The 19,559-nt window shown below is 52.4% G+C and overlaps 1 protein-coding gene across 1 annotated transcript; it reads left to right on the top strand.

The window, feature by feature from the left end:
- Positions 1–13,012: 13,012 nt before the first annotated feature.
- NR2E3 (nuclear receptor subfamily 2 group E member 3) lies at positions 13,013–18,542 on the top strand. The gene is made up of 8 exons (XM_039237823.1): positions 13,013–13,106; positions 13,629–13,755; positions 13,916–14,019; positions 14,109–14,357; positions 14,476–14,651; positions 15,533–15,779; positions 16,032–16,137; positions 18,410–18,542. Exons 1-8 carry the CDS (start codon positions 13,013–13,015, stop codon positions 18,540–18,542), a joined length of 1,236 nt encoding a protein of 411 aa, XP_039093754.1.
- Positions 18,543–19,559: the final 1,017 nt, after the last annotated feature.

The following is a 19,559-nucleotide window of genomic DNA, read 5'->3' as shown; positions in this document are numbered from 1 at the left end:
ACCCCACCCGCGTCCCGGACAGGCCTGACTTTTGCCCCGTGGTTCACATGAGCTCTGACTCAGGCACCGCTCACACCCGATTTACACGCTCAGGTAATGACCCTGGTTGTCTTCTCTGTTGCCATATAATAAGCTGCCCCCAAAACTCAGTGGCTTCAAACAACTACTATTTTCTTATTTCTCGCAATTCCATGGGTCAGGAGTTCAGTCAGGGCACAGCTCCTTCCTTCTCCACCTGATGTCCACTGGGCTGGATCCAAGACAGCTTCTTCGCTCATAACTCTGATGCCTCAGCTCACATGGGATGGGTTGTCTCAGGTCCCCTATCTGGGGCCTCAGTTCTCTGTTGGCTGGAGTTACTGCTTCTCACCCGTGTATTCTCAGGGTCTCTCCCTCTCCACATGGTTTCTTCTTATGCTCTCTCCTTATAGCTTGGGCTCCTCAAACACGGCAGGTGGAGAAGGAAGAACGTGCAAGAGAAAGAGAAAGCTGCCAGGGCTCTTAAGGCCTGGACTCGGAAGTCCTAGACATCACGTCTGCCTCTTTCTACTGATTAAAGCCAATCACAGGCCTACCCAGATTCAAGGGAAGGCACCTAGACAGACCCCTCAACCTGCTCCTGACCTCAGAACTCAGGCATTCTCCCTTGGAATTCACTTTCTTTCTTTCTTTCTTTTTTTTTACTTAGAGAGAGAGAGAGAGAGAGAGAGAGGATCTTAAGCAGGCTCCACGCTCAGTGTGGAGCCCGAGGTGGAGCTTGATCCCCTGACCCTGGCATTGTAACCGCAACTGAAATCAAGAGTCTGATGCTCAACCGACTGAGTCCCCCGGGCACCCTGAAATTCACTTTCTACCACCTGCCTTTATGCCTCCCCAGTCACGACCATCATTCACTCACTCATTCAACAAATATTTACTGAGCACCTACTCTTTGCCTGACACTGTGCTGGGCGCTGTATGTGTAGCAGTATACCGGGGGGGGGCGGGTAAGACCTCAGAGAGGTTACGGGCTAACGGAGGAGGCAGAAAAAAGACATAAACAGGTAAGTGACGAGTGGCAGGCCAGGTGGTAATATGTGTTATGGCTGGGAAGATGGACGGGGAGTGGGGGAGACGGGCGGGACCCACAATCGTAAACGGGATGGGTAGGGGGGTGCAGGAGCAAGCCCCCCGCATGCCTACCTGGATAAGGATGTTCCGGGCAGAGGAATGCGCAAGAGCTTTGCCTCCACGAGAGCACAGAGCGAGCAGGAAGTGAGAGAACGCGGGGAGCAGGAGATGAGGTCAGAGGCCCCGGGGGCCTGGAGAAGACTGGTTTCACCGTGACTGAGAGAAGCAGCCAGGCAGGCATTTCGGGGGAGGAGTGAGGGGGTTTGAGTGAGGCCAGCAGCCGGACGCGGGCTGTGATTTGTGCGTGTGCCTCAACTGTGCCCCAAACACCTGTTTTCCCGGGTTAAGCCATCAGCCTCGGAGGCAAGCTGAGAAATACCATTTCACTGAAAATGTTGATTTCTGAGAGTCCACTGACACAATGTAACAAGAGCCACAACGCTGACCACACCCTGTCACTTAATAATCCCTTGACTTGGAATTCATCATGGGGAGAGAACTTAATAGAATGGTGTTTTTTCAGGAGTGTTTTCAATAATAATTTGTTTCACTTTGTGTTTTCTTGTTAATAACAATCTTTTAAAAATAGGCACATACAGGGGCGCCTGGGTGGCTCAGTCAGTTAAGCTTCTGACCTTGGCTCAGGTCATGATCTCTTGGTTCGTGAGTTCGAGCCCCACGTCAGGCTCTGTGCTGACAGCTCAGAGCCTGGAGCCTGCTTCACATTCTGTCTCCCTCTCTCTCTGTCCCTCCCCCCATTCACACTCTGTCTCTCTCTCTCTCTCTCTCTCTCAAAAATAAATAAACATTAAAAAAATTTAATAATAAAAAATTGGCACATACAAATACTCCAGTGTCTGGCTGACTCCCTCCAGCCCAACACCGCCCTTGGGTCCAGCACTGGGACCAGGTGCTATAGTCACGAGCGGAGCGAATGTGGAATCATATCCAGTGCGGAAGAGTGGATGTCCACAAAGCAAAGGCCAGAGTGTGTCACAGCCCTGCCCTTTGAGGCGAAGTACCTGCAGAAGTAGCGAGTTACTTGTCATTTCACGCCAAACCCAACAGAATCTGCACCACACACTTGGTTCCTATTTCTATGCCCCGAGTGGTCCCTGGGTCCCAGCGAAGTATTATCTATCCCATCCGTGTGGTTGCTTTTAATACCGTGTGCTTGCAATCGCATTTTCCCTTCATTAGCAATTTCGTTGTGATTATACAGTCCTTTAAGAGTTCTATCCTTCCACTTAGTTCAAGATTTATAGCATTATAATTAAACATGAAATTATTTGATTCAACATTGGAGGTTAGTGGAACAATTATATTCCTATAAAAACTTGTCTGGGGGCACCTGGGCGGTTCAGTCAGTGAAGCGTCTGACTCTTGATTTCAGCTTAGGTCATGAGCTCATGGTTTGTGAGATGGAGCCCCGAGTTGGGGCTCTTTCTTGGGATTCTCTCCCTCTCTCTTTCTCTCTCTCTGTCTCTGTCTCTGTCTCTGTCTCTGCCCCTCTCCTGCTCACACTCTCTCTCAAAATAAATAAACACTTTTAAATGAAATAAAAAGTTGTCTGAACGTTACTTGAGCATGAGCAGCACTGGAGTAACTAGCAGCCTGGAGGAAGAGAGGATTCCAAACAGCCTTCGGGGGCTGCCTCCCCGGCGGCCCCTGGGGAAGGGCGGGGCGCTCTGAGCCTGCAGCAGCAGCTGGGAGAGCGGTCAAGGTGTCTGCACGGAGGTCACCAAGCCTCCTCCACAAGCAGGCCTGACAGGTTGGTCTGGAATATTGGATTCAGGAATGTTCAGCTCATTTATTCTGATGACCGCATGGGGGGGGGGGGGGGCCAACAATAGGCAGATCTGCAGGCTCCGGCATCCGCTCTTCATTCCCACTCAGACCCTCTCCTGGGTGATGTCCGGGTCATGGCCTTCTTTGGAACCTGTTCCGAGCACCTTTCCAGCCTCCCTGTCTCCGTGGTAGCAAGCAGCCAACCCCGTAGTCTCTGCATCATCCGGCCTCCGCCCCAAAGGTCTGCTGAGTAAGACGTGTCTCCTTGGATCAAGCTGTATTTTTGCCTAATCCTGTTGCTTTCATTCTTTCTTTTCTATGACACGACAAAGATTCCTGCCAAAGTCTTAATACAGAAAGTGTCCTCCCTGCGCAGTGCCCCCCAGCCTCTGGTAATCTGACTCTGGAGGCGATGGCCTCTAAAACACAGAGAAACCCAATTTAGCTACTGGCTCCATCGCAGAAGCTCCTCTTTGATGCTGTGGTAGAACAAAGCCGTGGGTTCCGCAGTGGGTAACATTGCCAGGATTCATCACTAGAAGACTTTAAATCCTCTGCCTGGAACTGAGAGTACTAATGATTTTTTTTTTTTCTTTTCTGTAACTTCAAGGAAGAAATTCCCAAATCTCTCCTGCTAGAATTTGGGGAGTGAAGCATTTCAGGGAGCAGGCAAAGCTTTTCTCATGGAGCAACACCGCCATCTTGTGGCCTTTCTGGTTTTTGCAAGTAGGTTGAGCTGCCGCTAATATTTTGACTAGCGCTACCATCAGGAATCTTAAATCTGGGAGAGAATTTGAGAAGTTTTCTAATTCAGTTTCCGGTCTGCAACCAGGTAAAGTTTATTAACGCCACTATTGCTTTATTATAACAACCCAGAGAGGTTAAGAGGCTTGTCCAAGGCCACACAGCTAATGGGTCGAGTAACTTACCTGAGGTTACCTGCAATCCTCTGGTCACTTTTGAGGAAGAAGAAACCTTTCTTCAAACTAAACTCTGCCAATTATAAGACACAAATCTGGAGGTGTTCTGGTTGAAGAGACAGAAGGCCTCACCCTTGCCAGCCCCTTTATTTAGCGCACTTTGAAACCCATTGGAAGGAACAGCAAACTCTGCCAGGGAGGAAGGGGGAACTTTCATTTATGCATCCAGTCAGCAATTTAGCAGACAATTATCAGACTCTTTTCATGTGTCAAACCCTTAAACAAGAGAGATGAGGTTTCTGGTCTCATAAAGCTTACATTCTGGTTGGAGGAGACAGAACTAACAACTAAACAAAGAGATGACTAGAATCACTTCTCTTTTTTTTAATATTTTTACTTCAGAGGGAGGGTAGGGAGAAGCCTAAGCAAGCCCCATGCTCAGCCTGATGTGGGGCTTGATCCCACAACCCTGGGATCATGACCTGAGCTAAAACCAAGAAACACTCAACTGACTGTGCCACCCAAGCTCCCCTTCTTTCTGATCGTGACTGGGAGGTGGGGGCAATGTTAGAGAGTCTGGTCTGGGAAGGGGCACTGGAGCGGTGTCTCCAAGTGTGAGAAAGAGTCAGTCAGAGGAAGAGGGAAAGGGGAGATGCTGGTCAAAGGTACAAACCTCCAGTTATAAGATGATTAAGTCCTGGGGATCTAATGAACAGCATAGTGACTGTAGTTAACAGTACTACGCTATATATTTTAAAGTTGCTGAGAGAATCGATCTCGAATGTTCTCATCACAGAAAAGCAATGGTCTTTATGTGAGGTGATGGAGGTAACCATTTCACAATACGTAAGTGTATCAAATCAACACGTTGTCCACCTTAAATTTACATAATGTTATATGTCAGTTATACCTTAATGAAGCTGGAAAAATTTTAATAATAAATAAATAAATAAATAAATAATCAAAAGAGCACCATAATTTAATTTTTTTAAGCCAGGCACTCACACAGGGAGAAAGCTCAAGGGTACCGCTGCCTTTTTCTCTTTCCAGGAGGGGGCGCCGATGCGTGCAATGGCCAACCCCATCCAAAGCCAGCACCTGGAACCTTCCTCTGTGACATCACCCCTTCAACTTAGCTCCTCAAAAACCGCACAGCAAGATCAAAATGGTCAGTGAAGACAGATTTAGGTTGGGAGTGGTGGAAGCAAAGGGAGAAAACGAAAAGATTTAGGCGGGAGAGTACGTCCAAAGTCATCAGCCACACTTTTTGTTTCATTTTTCATGTGGAAAAATGTGCGTATATTTTTAAATTGACTTTTTATTGTATAAAACGTCCATCATAGACAAAATGATAGGTAATAGTTCAGTGAAACCCCATTGACTTTAGTTGTCCTGCCTTCATACACTTCCTGCTTCCATTCACTCATTTATGAAACAAAATTTTCGTGCGATAGTTTTAAAAAGCAAATCCAAGATACTGAATCACTTTGCCGCCAAATACTTGAGGATAGCCTCTAACAGACCAGGATGGTTTTTCATTAAGCATAAACACGATACCACTGTCATAACAAGCTAAATTTAAAACACATCCTTAACATTTTATTTTTTAAGATTTTATTTTTGAAATAAGTTCAGACTTCCAGAAAAGTTGTTGTGAGTTTCAGCGTCTTATTCAGAAATCTCACCTTGAAATTGTGTCTGGGAAAAAAATGATAGATCACAGCCTTAGTTAGAAATTACCTTCGGGGACGCCTGGGTGGCTCAGTCGGTTAAGCTTCGGACTTCAGCTCAGGTCATGATCTCACGGTTCATGAGTTTGAGACGCGCGTTGGGCTCTGTGCTGACAGCTCAGAGCCTGGAGCCTTCTCTGGATTCTGTGTGTGTCTCTCTCTGCCCCACCTCACTCACTCACTCTCTCTCCCTCTCTCTCTCTCTCAAAAATAAACTTTAAAAAAATTTTTTTAAAGAAATTACCTTTGGAAATAGACTATCAAATAAATAAGTATGCTGAAGAAACCGTATGACAACATAAAACTCAGTAAAATAATGCTAATTTCTATTAAATGCTATGTTAAGTATAACAAGAAATTTAAATATATTAAATTTAATATCAACCAGAATGCCTCTGATTTAGCAGAACTAGCTTGGTTTTGTTCACAAATGCCATAGTGTTTGTAGCATTTTGTCACTTGCTATTTCATCATAACATTTTCCATATAACCCCTTCCAGTGGCAGAAAAATAGCCATTTTGGAAATCTGCCATAATTTATTACATTAAAATACATACCTTCAGCTTTTTCCAGTGCACAATGATCGAAAGCGGCATCTTGACATAGCACGTTGGAGTGTCTGTGTAAGAAATTCTGCTCCAGGGCAGGTCTTTGAAACCCCTTCAGAGGTAACTGGGGGGCCAGAATAGCATATGCAAAGGCCCCGGGCTGTAAAGGGAATGTGCTGTGTTCAGGGATCCACAGACCTTCCCTCCCGGCTGACAAGATGGCAGCGGCCAGTTACCCCGGGGCCCCTCCTGTGCCATCGCATCTTAGGGAGAATTGCATGGAACGTATGAATTTTCCATAATGCCTTTCTAAAGAATACATCCCTCATCTCTGGAGAGGCACTGGATATTTATTACCTCAATTTAGCATTTTCACCAAATTAATAAGTATAGCTAATAAATAACGTCGGAAGGCTTCCGACCATATCAAAAGTCAAGAAGGAAAAATGTACCTCAATTTACATTCGAACACTGCTCGTCTAAATAGTTATTTGGGGGCAATTTCTAGAAGCTTGTGCAGCTGTCATGACGTTGTCTGGGACCTCAACAGACACAGCCAGAGAGGCATCCTTGGGTACACACACACACACACACACACACACACACACACACACCCCTTCACGCATGCTTACTACTATTCATGCCGTCCTACCTGGTGCAGCCCCTCAGCCCATCCCATTAAAAGCAACCCTAAAAAACAAAGACTTTCCCCATAGAATAATCCTTCCACTCTCCTCTTTGATTTTTATTGTAGTTTGAATCTAAGAATCTGCATCCCCTAGAAAAGCTGGGAACAGAAATGCCAGGTCAGAGTGACTTTCCACAGCCCAGAATATCTACTTTATTCTATTCTTTCAACTTGGCCTGGAGACAAAATGTGTCTTGGAGGATTTTCTTTATTAAATGTATGAGGCTGTTTTTGCTTCTTGGGGTGTTTTTTTTTTTTGAAATATGATATCTCCATTTTTTTTCATTCCCTTACCCTTTGGCAGGATAGATTCTCCTAAAAATAACCATCTTGTCTGCCTGGGTTCAAATCCCAGATCTATCACCTACTAGCCCTGTGACATTGGGTGAGTTGCTAAACCTCTCTGTCGTTCTTGTTTTGTAAAGAGGGACAATAGCAATAGTGTCCATCTGATAGTGTTGGGAGGATTTAAAAAGTTCATACATGTGAACGCTTAGAACTCTATATAACAATTTCTTAATAAGGATTTCCCGTTTTTATTATTAGTACAGGTCGTATTTATTTCAAATTAGAGGGTCTCTTTTAAAAACAAGAAACGCCTTATCTTGATTACAATTATAAAACGTGTTCATTATTAAACATTCAAACAACACAGAAAAGTATAAAGAAGAAAATAAATAAAAGAGTAAAATTTTCCTCCAGAGAGACCTCTGTCAACACTTGGAGTGTCCTTCCAGAGAGTTCTGGGGTCGGCATACTGAAGATAGCGTTACATTCCCAGCGGCCTGGGGCTCCTCATGGACATTTGTCCTGGGCTGTGCTTCCTGCATCTGTGAAAACAGACTCGGTGAACTGTGTCCAGGAAAGCAGGAAATAACATGGCTTAGGCCCAGTGATTCTCAACCGAGAACAAATTTGCCCCTGGGGGGACATTTTTGGCAACGTCTGGAGACATTTTTGGTTGTCGTCATTGGGGAGAAGGGATTGCCACTGGCATCTAGTGGGGAGAGGACAGGGTGCTGCTAAACGTCCTACAATGCACAGGGCAGCCCCCAGGACAAAGAATTTTCTGGCTCAAATGTCAACAGGGCCCTCGTTGAAAACCCCTGCATTACATTGTTTCATTTCTCGGAGTTGATACAGATTAGAACCAGGAGTCAGCTAGGATACACGGGGGTGGTTTTACCTCTTGTGAAACTTTTAAAATACTTCCGTACTGATGTTCAGCGAGCTCTCCCCAAGCCGGCTGCCCCTGCCCGGGGCCCTCGGAAGCCTCCAGCGCCTCCCCAGCACGGCATGGAAGTGGCTAAAGCAGGTGTAGACAGAGAAAGGGCGCCTCCTGGGCCAGGCTGCACCCCGCTGTTGGGGTCTGATGAGGCAGGGCTCAGGTCCAACCGGCAGTTCAAGATTTTAGCCTTTCCCTCCCGCTAGGAGGCAGCGAATCGAGGGCCTGAGAAGCATTTCATTCTTACACAGAGAAACGCCGAACAATGTCTTCCTAAATATTTCCTATTATTATTAATTATTGTTGGTGGTAGTAGTAATATTTATTTCAAATTAGCCACTCTTTCTTTATTTTTAATGAAAAGAGCTTTATTTTATCTTGCTTATAATTGTGATGTGTGTTCATGCTTAAACATTCAAACAAAACAGCCACGCTTCTGTTTGGTGGTGAGAAGTTCTGCTTGTGGCATCTTTATAAGAGTTCCGCTAGAGAAGGGAGAAGCCCACCTCTCAGAGCAGCCGGCAGGGGGAGAAGTTCAAGGGGCGTCCTTCACCCCCAATCACCTGGGACGAAGGAGGAAGGGGTCACCCCCAGCTGAAGCTGCAAATCGGATGCGTCCTTGACAGCCTGCCTTTTGTCTGCTCCCCTGGGACAGAAGAGGGAGCCTCTCCAGTCTGCTCAGACCTTTAAAATGATTCTGGGAGGGGCTCCTGGGTGGCTCAGTCGGTTAAGCGTCCGACTTCGGCTCAGGTCATGATCTCACGGTTCGTGGGTTCGAGCCCCGCGTCGGGCTCTGTGCTGACAGCTCGGAGCCTGGAGCCTGTTTCAGATTCTGTATCTCCCTCTCTCTCTGCCCCTCCCCTGCTCACACGCTGCCTCTCTCTCTCTCTATCTCTCAGAAATAAATTTTAAAAAAAAATTTTAAAAATGATTCCGGGAGAAGGACTTCATAAGCCCAGGGCCGCGGGAACTCTGCAGGGAATATCTGATCATTTCTGAATGTTATCTGGAAAAGAAAAGAAAGCAGCTTTGTTGAGAAACGCTCCTGCTGGTGCCTGCCTCTCGGAGTCCTGAGCCTTCCGTGCACCGCTCTAGAAAAAGAAACTATTGACGAACTTAGGTCCTAACAAGGAGAAAGGAGTCTCGTGATCTCTGGCCAGAAGTTCCCCCAAGACACGTGAAATCAAACTGTGCTTGCTGTGCTGTAGCGGGCCTTCAAGTCGAAACACTGGGCGTATTTCCATGTAAATGGATATCGAACCAGGCCTCTGTGCTTTCCGCTGTGGGGATGGGGCAGGCTGTGTTGGGCCAGTTGTCTCCGGAGGGACGTTTTATTGCAGTTGCTTCGGGGAACAGCCACACAATTAAATCTTTGTGAAACTTTCCAGGGGATAGTTTCCTGGAAGCCGCGCCCTGAGCTCCTGAGCCCATGGACACGTCACTAGCCATCCCTTCTCTAAGGTCGTGAAGACGCATGGGGTGGGGGTTGGGGGGGGTGGATAAAGAGAGTTGGAAAAATCCCAGAAAATATGTTCAAATGCCATGAGCGAGGCTTGCCCCAGACCGGAAGCCCGAGGCTCCTGGAACCGTGGTGTAGAGCCCAGCCAGCCGGACCCCAATCCAGAAGCCACTCCTCCTCCTCCTTCTGACAGCATCCAGGTCCTCTCTGAGGTCTGGGACCCAGTGACACAGGGAATGACGGGCCCCAGAGAGGCTGGGGCAGGGGGATTTACTGCGGCAGGGAAGTCAGTTGCGTAGCCTTTATCGTTCACCCCCTCCCCGCCCGCCCTATCTGCCCCAGACCTGCAGGGAGTCAGAAGGAAGTTGCTGACCTGTTCCCTGGGGGAATAATTGTATTAGTTGTAAGGTGGCCTCTGGCGGCTTCGTCAGCAGATTCAAGGCTTTGGGCCGGGTAATCCTTTGGCGTCTGCCCCAGCAGCTGGTGGTCACAAATCGGGGGAGAGCCCCTGCCCCCAGCCCCACTGGGCTGTCATCCTCCCCCTCCCCCTCCCCCCCACCCCACCCCGGCACAGTCCTGGCTCCGGCTGGGACTGACCTGCCAAACAACAGAGGTCCAGGGACAGAGGAGCCGGGCTGAAATCAAATAATGCAAGGGGTCAACATAATAAAGTCAAAACAGAACGGGCACATCAAACACTGCTGGTGTTCTTTATTCAGAAGGATTTATTTTTTCCATTCTAAGTAATACATACCCACTAGGGAAGACCAGGAAAATAAAGACAAGTTAAAAACGAGCTGCTGTCCACTGAGCGTCTTGTCATCCACGTGCCCAGCTGACCTGAAACTCTGAACCCAGTCCCTGGAATCTTCCATCGACTGAGGAGAGAAAGACGCCCTGGAGTGAGGTTCAGCATTTAGGACAGGATCCGGCTGTGGAGTTTCTCTCTCCCACCCAGGGCGGTCCGCTCGCTCCTGGGAACAACACTCTGACTAAACTTCTGCAGCTAAAGCCAAAGAGATGCTCGGTCTTCCTAGAGAGCACCATGGTGGAAGGCAGGAGTTTGGGGACCTGATACCGGTTTGAAACCCCTGTCTCCTTCCCCAGGCTCCTCTCCCATTCCGCAGCTGTGTGGCCCGAAGCGATTCGCTTAACCTCTCTGAGACTCAGTTTCCTCACCTGAGTTGAGGGCTGCTGCGAGGTCTGGATAGGATGTCGCAAGCAGTTGTGTAAGCTTCTTGCTTGCTGTCTCCTTCTTCCTAGCGCCGATGCAAGGACCTCACAGGACGCTTTGGCCCGGTGGATGGCTCCATCCTCGAAGCCTCCCCTGGCTCCCATGGCCCACCACACTGTCCTGATTTTCTCAGGGGCTCTTCCTTGGCCCCAGCCTCCAGGATCAAAGGTCCCCAGCTCAGCCTCGTGTGCTTTCCTCTCTGCGATGCCTGATCAGGGCAGGCCCTCCATCCAGGTCTTCAGTGACCATCTCTGTGGACAAGCTGGGTATGAGCTGCTTGGGGCAGGTGGAGTCTGTCTCCACAGCTGAACTCTGAGTGGGTCTGTTGTAGAAGCCCCGGCCCAGACCCAGGCAGGTGTGGAGGGGCCACGGGAGGGGCACAGGTATGCAAGATCACCCAAGGACAGGGCGAAAAGTTGGGGCACCCGGAGTGGTGGCCATTGAGAGTGGGGAGGGAGATGGTCAAGACATGCTCCAGGGTGGGAGAGACAAGCTTTCCAAAGGAGAGACCAGTCAATCAAGTTCAAGGGAGATGCTCATGGCTTTGGAGGTTGGGTGGAGCTGGAGACTATGCAGTAGAGGGCCCTGAAGGCTGCCGGCCAGGAAGAGGTGCAGGTGGGCAGAGGCCGAGGAGGTCAGGTGTGGAGCCTTGGCCTGGTGGCCTCGATCTTCTGAGGCCTGGGAAAGCGGATTACCCTGCAAAGCCCCTGGAGCTGACTTCCCAAATCCCCAGTAGTACTTCTCTGTCACAGTGAGGGTTAACCCTACATACAGAAGGGCCCCGCCCCCCCCACCCCGTCCCATCCCCTTCACTCCATGATCCTTCCAGAAACTTCTCACTGTCCCCCTTGCCCTTGGGCTCTGAGCCCCAGAGGGGAGCAGGTCTGCTGAGGATGGGTGGCCCCTCCAGACCAAGGCAGGGCCCTCTGCTCTATCCTGGGAAGGAGGTACAAATGGAGGTGGGGACAGAGGAGTGGGGGAAGGAAAGGCTATTTCTTGGGGAGTGCTCTGTGATCTCCTCAGAGAAATCTGTAGTAACAGCCCCCATCATTTATTATGCTCTTACAGAGTACCAGGCACCGACACACTTTGGGAATTCTTCTGGTTTCCCCAACGACACTGCAACACAGATACTTTTGTCACCGCTTTTCGCAGACGAGGGGTCGGAAGCTCAGAAAGCCTAGGCCACCCGCTCAGGCACGGATGGCTGGCCTGTGCGGGAGCAGGGGTCTACACTGGCTCTGTCTGGACTCTCTCCAGCTCCTTCTGAGCCCCGGGCTTGGTTCACAGAGGCGCAGACCCCTCCTTCCACCTCCTCACCTCAGAACCACACTGGGCTCGAGCTGGGAAGCCTGGGTCCAGGGACCGCAGAGAGGCCAGCCCGCCTAGGACCGCGAGGCCAAGTCGGAAAGGGGGAGAGGCCAGCTGAGAGCCCGTAGTCAGGCTCAGGGGCTGTGTCCTCACACCCTCCCATCCTGCAGGCCCTGCTCCCCGGGAGGGTGAGGAAAATGCTGACAGCTCCCCTTCTGCTCCTCACAGACCTGAAGGAGACCCTCCACCTTGGGCCCCAGGCCCCCCTGCCTCCAGGCCAGCCTCGGGCCCTACATTAGAGCCATTCCCGTGTGTGACAGGAGCCACCACTGTGCTGGATGTGTGGAGAGCCCCCTTCTAGGGGGCCCGGGACCCTCCAATTCTGGGCCATAAGCCTCCCTTATCAAGGGCTTAGGTGGGAACCACGAGGGTGGAAAGCCGCAGCCACGGGGAGCCCCACGCACGGAGCCACGCAGACACACGGACGCACACACGCCCCCCCCGGGCACGTACTTGCTCCCAGACACATGCCAAGCAGCTCAAAACGGTTTAAAGTCCTGGGGGGCCTGGAGTCCCCACCTCCCTTCAACATTTGGCATCAAATGGCCAGCTGGTTGAGGGCCCAGGGGGGAAGAGACCAGGGGACCCTGGGCACCCTGGGGGCTGGTGTGGGGGCAGCAGGATCGACCGGCTCCAGGGGCACCTTGGTGACGCTGCAGGTGTGGCGGGTTGATCCCCTGTGGAGGCAGTAAAGATTAAGAGGATCATAAGCTGCGTCCAGCACTGCCCTGGGAGAAATCTCCTAGATCCAGAGGCGCTGCTGTGAGGGGAAGTTGGGGCAGCTCCTGAGTTCAGACAGACAGGCGGACAGACAGGAGGACAGAGAGGAGAGACTCGGGACGGAGACCACCAGGGCCAGGGAGACGGAGAAGCCGAAATAGGAGAGAGACAGGGGCCGCGCCCACTCAGGAGGCCTCCCTCAAGCCCGCTGCCGGCAAATGAGCGCCAACATGGCTGCAGCTGTGCCAGCCACTGTAGCTGCGTCCAGGAAGGAGTCTCCAGGCACATGGGGCCTGGGAGAGGAGCCGGCAGGTATGGCTTTCCTGGAGGTAGGGGCCGGGCCCTTGGGGGAGCGGAGTGTGGAGGACCGAAGGTTTGCAGAGACCACGAGAAAGAGCCGCCAGGGCCGTGGGCAAGAGTGAGGGAACAGGCGAGCAAACCAGAATCCTAGAAACACGGGGGTCGGCAGAGCCAGGATGGGATGGGAAGGCTGAGCTGATGGGAAAGGAGAGAGAAGCAGCCCTCGGGCGGGTCTGGCCGCAGAGCTCCCAGGGATGTGGTCGGGAAGGGGTCTGTGGGACGCCAGAGCCTGAAGCCGCCTGCAGAGAGGGCGTGGGAGCTGGGGAAGTGGAGGCAGAGAGCGTGCCCTCCTTGCAAACTGGAGGGGGAGGTGGGAGGGCAGAGCACGCTAGGGTGGGGGTGGGGGGGTGTAGGTAAAAGAGGAGACTCCAGTGTGTTTAAATGTGGGTGGGGACCGGAAAGGGAATGAGGCCGGAGGGCTCCCAGAGAAGGTGAGAGGGAGGGGTGTGACCCAGCCCTGCCCCTGCCCCTCAGGCGTGGGCCCCTCGCTCCAGTGTCGCGTGTGTGGGGACAGCAGCAGCGGGAAGCACTATGGCATCTACGCCTGCAACGGCTGCAGCGGCTTCTTCAAGAGGAGCGTGAGGCGGAGGCTCATCTACCGGTGAGGGGGGTGGGGGCCCCCGGGAGAGCCCTGCGTGGGGGGGGGGGGGGGGGGGGGGGGGGGGTGGGGGGGAAGACCGGACTGGGGCAAACGTGTCCCAGACCCACAGTGCAGGGCCTGGCTGGGGCACCGACACCCCGGGGCTCCCTTCCTCTTGCAGGTGCCAGGTGGGGGCAGGGATGTGCCCGGTGGACAAGGCGCACCGGAACCAGTGCCAGGCCTGCCGGCTGAAGAAGTGCTTGCAGGAGGGCATGAACCAGGACGGTGAGTCGGGGAGCCGACCCAGAGACGCGTGGCAGAAGAGACGGGGGCACGGGGCTGACGGGGCGTCCTGACCCTTCCTGCCTCCCCAGCTGTGCAGAATGAACGGCAGCCGCGAAGCACAGCCCAGGTCCGGCTGGCCGGCTTGGAGCCAGACGCGGAGCGCCGGCTCGAGCCCCTGGCGGCCCCCCTGGCCCCGGCAGGGCCCGGCCCGCGGGGCCCCACGCCCGTTTCTGCAGGCAGAGCCCTGGGGCCCCGGGCCCTCACCCCTCCAGGGCACCACCACTTCATGGCCAGCCTTATAACGGCCGAAACGTGTGCTAAGCTGGAGCCAGAGGATGGTGAGTGGGAGGATGGCGGGGTGCTGGGTGCTCGGTGCTGCCACAGCAGCCTTTATCCTCACCCCTGCACCCCTGAGCACAGAGCAGGGGCTGATGTCTCAGCCTCCTCCTCCAACAGCCGATGAGAACATTGATGTCACCGGCAATGATCCTGAGTTTCCCTCATCCCCATACTCCTCCTCATCCCCCTGTGGCCTGGACAGCATCCACGAGACATCGGCTCGCCTTCTCTTCATGGCTGTCAAGTGGGCCAAGAACCTGCCGGTGTTCTCCAATCTGCCTTTCCGGGATCAGGTACACGTGTCAGGGGCAGCTGGGCTGGGGGCGCACACACCTTCGTGCAGGCGACGACTGGGGGTGCCCGAAGCCTGGGGATGGTGGAGACGGTTGGGGGCACATGTGTCTGAGTCAGTGTTGGTCGGGGATACAGGTCTCAGGGATGTGACCACTGGGGGGCGCTCACGTCTCTGGGCAGAGATGAAAGCGGGGTGTGCAACTAGGGGGCGATGGTAGCTAGGGTCATGCAGGGATCAGGGATTTGAAGGCGATGCCCATGGCCCCCTGGGCCTTCCCTGCTAGACAAGCCTTCAGGTCCTACAGTCCCTCTGTGTGACAGGGCAGTCTGCCCGCCCATCAATAGCTCAAGTGGGTGGGTGACTCTGGGCTCCCCGGGACCGCAAATGCCTCTGACCTCAGAGCTCGAGTTTCCGCCTACCCTCTTCACCCATAGGACTTCCCTCTGACCTTCTCAAGGGCAAGCAAACGTGTCGTGATAAACCCAGGAAGAGAGGCACACTGAGGGTCTGAGTCATTGGCCGGTGGTTTGGAAGGAGCAGCTCCGAAGTCTGCTGAGCACACTCAACTCGGGGGTGCACATGGGCGTGTCCCCGAGGGTGCCCAACTTGCCTCGGCTCTCGGCCTTCCTAAATGTCTCGGCTGAGCCTCTGTCTGGATGGAACCTATAGAGTAACTTAGAGCCTAGGCAGCTGGGCCAGATCATACCAAATCCTAGAGCTCGGGGACCCTGGCCAGTGCCAGGCAGAGGTCAGGAGTAGGTCTGGGCACCCAGGGCCAGCCCTTCCTTTCTTAGGGCCCCAGTAACCTTGGCAGAGGTTGCAGGCTGAGCCAGACAGGTTACACCTCAGCCATCACACTCGCTGCTTCTTTGAGCACAGGTGATCCTGCTGGAGGAGGCGTGGAGTGAACTCTTCCTCCTCGGAGCCATACAGTGGTCGCTGCCTCTGGACAGCTGCCCACTGCTGGCCGCACCTGAGGCCCCCGCCGCCGGCAGCTCCCAGCACCGCCTGGCGCTGGCCGGCGCGGAGAGCCGCATCCTGCAGGAAACCATCTCGCGGTTCCGAGCCCTGGCGGTGGACCCCACGGAGTTCGCCTGCATGAAGGCCCTGGTCCTCTTCAAACCAGGTGGCCCAGTCTTTGCCCAAGCCCTAAAGAAATGTAGTTGGGGTTAAAGAATGGGAATTCCAATGATTTCCTTCTGCCTCTCACTCTGCCTCCACCACCCCACATAGACCCAGGCTTCTCCCCTGGGGGGCAGGAGGAGAGAGGCACAGGGCCGGGCTCCCCCCTCCCCCTCTCACCAAGGACCACTGTGGGGGTGGGGCGCGCAGGGCAGGCTGGGAGAGGAGCTCACTGCCGGTGCTTGCTTCTCTGCAGAAACTCGAGGCCTGAAGGATCCAGAGCACGTGGAGGCCTTGCAGGACCAGTCCCAAGTGATGCTGAGCCAGCACAGCAAGGCGCACCACCCCAGCCAGCCTGTGAGGTGACCTGAGCGCGTGCCTCCCTGCCCACCTGTCCCGGCTCCTCTCCACCCTCCCCCCACCGCGTGGACACCATCTCGGGGCTGCACTGATTAGATGGCCCAAAGGTCTGAGTTCAACCAGCCTGAATCCAACATGCACTGTGTGCCAGGCCCCGGCACTGGAGACCAAAATGAGCATAAGACCAAGTTGCTGCCTCCCAAGGATGCCCCGCACAGGGAGCACACCGAAGATGCGGGGCACCCTAGTCGGATATTGAGGTTCAGATACCTGCATCTCTGTGTATGAATCTATGTAGATAGCTAGGACAGGAGCCCAGTTCGGAAGGTGTAACAGGTTGCTGCCAAGAGAGGAGGTGGGCAATTAAGCCAGGGCAGTGCTCCGGGCCAGTCTGTCCAGGACTTGGAATGCCTGCCAAAGGCCATATGTGATTAGGTAGGCAGAGCGGAGCCACCGCAGGTTTTGGGGCAGGAGGGTGCTGTGCACAGAGCCAGAGTGAGTACAGAGACTGTGATCAGGGAGGGCAGCGCACACCGCCATCACCCAGGGCAGTCCCTGGGGCCCTGCTCTCTGGAGAGGCCATAGGAAGTGGGAGGGAGAGGGCAGAGGCAGGGGCCTCCAGGAGAAAGAACGGCTCAGACTTGGAGCAAGAGAAGAGGTCCTACTGGGGAGAAGAGGGAGTCAAGAAATAAAAGGGAAAGCAGGAGGAAGAGAGGGTTCTGAGGGGACCGGACCAGCTCTGCTGGCGCTGCAGAGGAGCGTCTGGGCGGGTGCACTGGGCTAAGCCACGTGCACAGATGATGGCCGGGTCCTGGCTGGGTTGGGGGGCGGGGGCTGCTGGCTGAGAGGGAGCGTGGGGGCGGAGCCAGTTTGGTCCAGCACCAGCAGATGCAATGGAGCCCACTTGGCCTCCAGGCATCTACTGGCTATTTTAGACCTTATTCTCTGCATTCTTTCGGGGCGCCCTGCAGCTCTTTCTGAAGAAGTAAGGGAACATGAGCATCTTCAAATCACCTCTGATCTGAGAAATGAGGTCAAGAGGTAATTTCGCTTTAAAAAAAAAGAGTCAAGGTATACAAAGAATATATACTGGGCCGTCCAGAAAGATTTCTGCTGCTTAGGAGCCTGGGGAGAAACAGCTGTTCCTAAGGCGTGACAGAGCGTCCTAAGCGCAGTCATGCCAGAAACACAACACATCCCAGGAGCCCCCCACCCCCACCCCAGACTTGCTACTGGAAAGTTCCCAGAGACGTCCGGGCATATTGGTTTGGTGTCAGAATTCCAATTCTGATTACGATTTCCTCTGTCACTTCTTAGCAGTCCAATACCAACTGCCGACAGAACTGAGACAGAGGTTTTCGGTTCTCTAAGTCTGTGTGTTTCAGTTTTTAGCAACTGCAATAAGCAGGAAGAAATAGTTTCCATCACAACCCAGTACACACACAGACACTGAAACAAAGTCCCCCCAACTAGTACCTGCACTTACTTTGCAGACAGTAATTTACTCCGTTTCTATTCCGTCATTTTTTTTAAAGGCTTGTGGTGACCCACTACATTTAATTTCAGTCCCACTAGGGGCTGAATTCCTGCAGTTTGAAAAAGAATTTCTTGATTTTCTGCCTGCTTCTTCCTGAAACTCCGCAGCTCAGAAAAACAAGAAGGGAAGGAGCAGGGGGGAGGTACAGGACTGCTCAGCGCCACTCACTTGGCGCCTCAGTCGGGTGGCCAAGAACAAGTCCCACAGAGACCTGGCCGATGAGGGAAAGCCTCCCACGGACCTCCGTGGTGGGAGTTGAGCGTGGAGCGGCCCCACTTTGGAGTGGCCTCCTTGACAGCGGGCACTGAACCCCGCTGATCCCTCCCATCTGTCTTTTGGAGCTTCACGCCCCCCTTCCTCCTTTGCACTGGGGACCCTTGCCTTGGCAAACGGTTCTTATTGAAAACTGCAGTTGCTTTTCTTCTGGAGTATCTCCCCACAACAATTATGCTTCAACTTCAGAATACTTTCACTACTGGCTACTCTATCATCCTAGCAGGCTTACACAGGGGAATTAAAATTCTTATTCAAATATATATAGTATTGATCGTAACTATAACAATCACATAGATGATTGGTATACTCATATATATATATGGTATCAGTAGAAAGAACTCCTCACTTTCCAATCTTTACACATAATAAACAATATTTATTCACCCTTTCTATGCCATTGCCCCCATGGCTCATGCTCAGAAGCCGCTAATAAAACTGGTGGTGTCCTCTCTCCTGTTTAGGTTTGGGAAATTGCTCCTGCTCCTCCCATCTTTGAGGTTTATCACTTCGGAACGGGTCGAGCTCCTCTTTTTCCGCAAGACCATAGGGAATACGCCAATGGAGAAGCTCCTCTGTGATATGTTCAAAAACTGACAGAGGTGAACTACCCTGGCTGGGTACAGCTACTTCGGAAAACAACCTACCGAAGCCAAACCTTTGTCTGCCCTGTGACCCAGCAATTCCACCTGTAGGTAGGCGTACCAAGCAGGCACGTCCACCAGAAGACATTAGAAGTGTGTTCATAGCAGCTTGATTCATAATAGCCCCAAACTGTACTTAGGCAATAGGATGGATTAATAAATTGTGGTCTATTCATTCAATGGAAAACAACAATAAAGAAGAGTGAACTGCCAACACGTGTGACAGCATGGTGACTTTCACAGACATAAAAGCGGAACCAAGCACCTTTCCAGGCACAGGGTCTGCTTATACAAAGTTCAAGAACAGGCAAGACTAATGGGTGGTGACAGAGCTGGAATAGTGCTTACCTCTGGGGGAGGGAGGTGGGTGGCTGGGAAGGGGCCCGGGGAGCCTTCTCACGTGCTAGAAATGGTTTTTATTTTGACCCAGGTGGTGGTTTCACAAATCTACTAATTCATAAAAATTGAGCCATGCACTTAAGATTTGTGTACTTTACTGTATTAGGTTAAATCTCAATAAAAAAGTGAAGAAGCAAAAAGAAAACACATGTGGAAAAGTCTCTCCCTTTGAGGACACAGAAGGAATGAGCACAGGCCCTTGTGTGGTTCCATGTGGTTTCCACGCCGAGTCAGAGTCCAGGTGTGACAAATTCCAGCCTGGCTTCAGAACTCCCACAGGAGTCAAAAACCCAGCCTCTCTCCAGGTGGGGTCCCAACGGCCCACAGGCTCCTCGGCCTTTCTCTTCCTGTTCTTCCTCACCCCTCCAGAAACAAAGGTGAGCCCCTCTGACTCAAAGCCAGGCAGCTACAGGCACTTTTGGGGAAGGGGAGTCTCTACCACTTCCTAATTCCTTAGGGAGGAATGCTCAGCCAAACCTCATCCTCTTCAAAGGCAGATGCAAAAGACTTACGAAATGATAGTAAAGCAAAGAGTTAACCTCTGGCAGGCACTATATCATACACCAGGCAG

Source organism: Hyaena hyaena, unplaced genomic scaffold (assembly GCF_003009895.1).
Source record: "Hyaena hyaena isolate Hyena2069 unplaced genomic scaffold, ASM300989v1 scaffold_130, whole genome shotgun sequence".
NCBI classification, from domain to species: domain Eukaryota; kingdom Metazoa; phylum Chordata; class Mammalia; order Carnivora; family Hyaenidae; genus Hyaena; species Hyaena hyaena.
Note: the sequence above shows the minus strand (reverse complement) of the source record. Positions and strands in the feature narration are given on the sequence as shown.

Excerpts from the sequence above, each read along its gene's own strand:
- NR2E3 (XM_039237823.1), top strand. The coding sequence starts at position 13,013 with ATGAGCGCCAACATGGCTGCAGCTGTGCCAGCCACTGTAGCTGCGTCC. Across the intron at positions 13,107-13,628 it reads CCTGGGAGAGGAGCCGGCAG|GCGTGGGCCCCTCGCTCCAG; the intron begins GTATGGCTTTCC and ends CCTGCCCCTCAG. Across the intron at positions 15,780-16,031 it reads CCTGGTCCTCTTCAAACCAG|AAACTCGAGGCCTGAAGGAT; the intron begins GTGGCCCAGTCT and ends GCTTCTCTGCAG.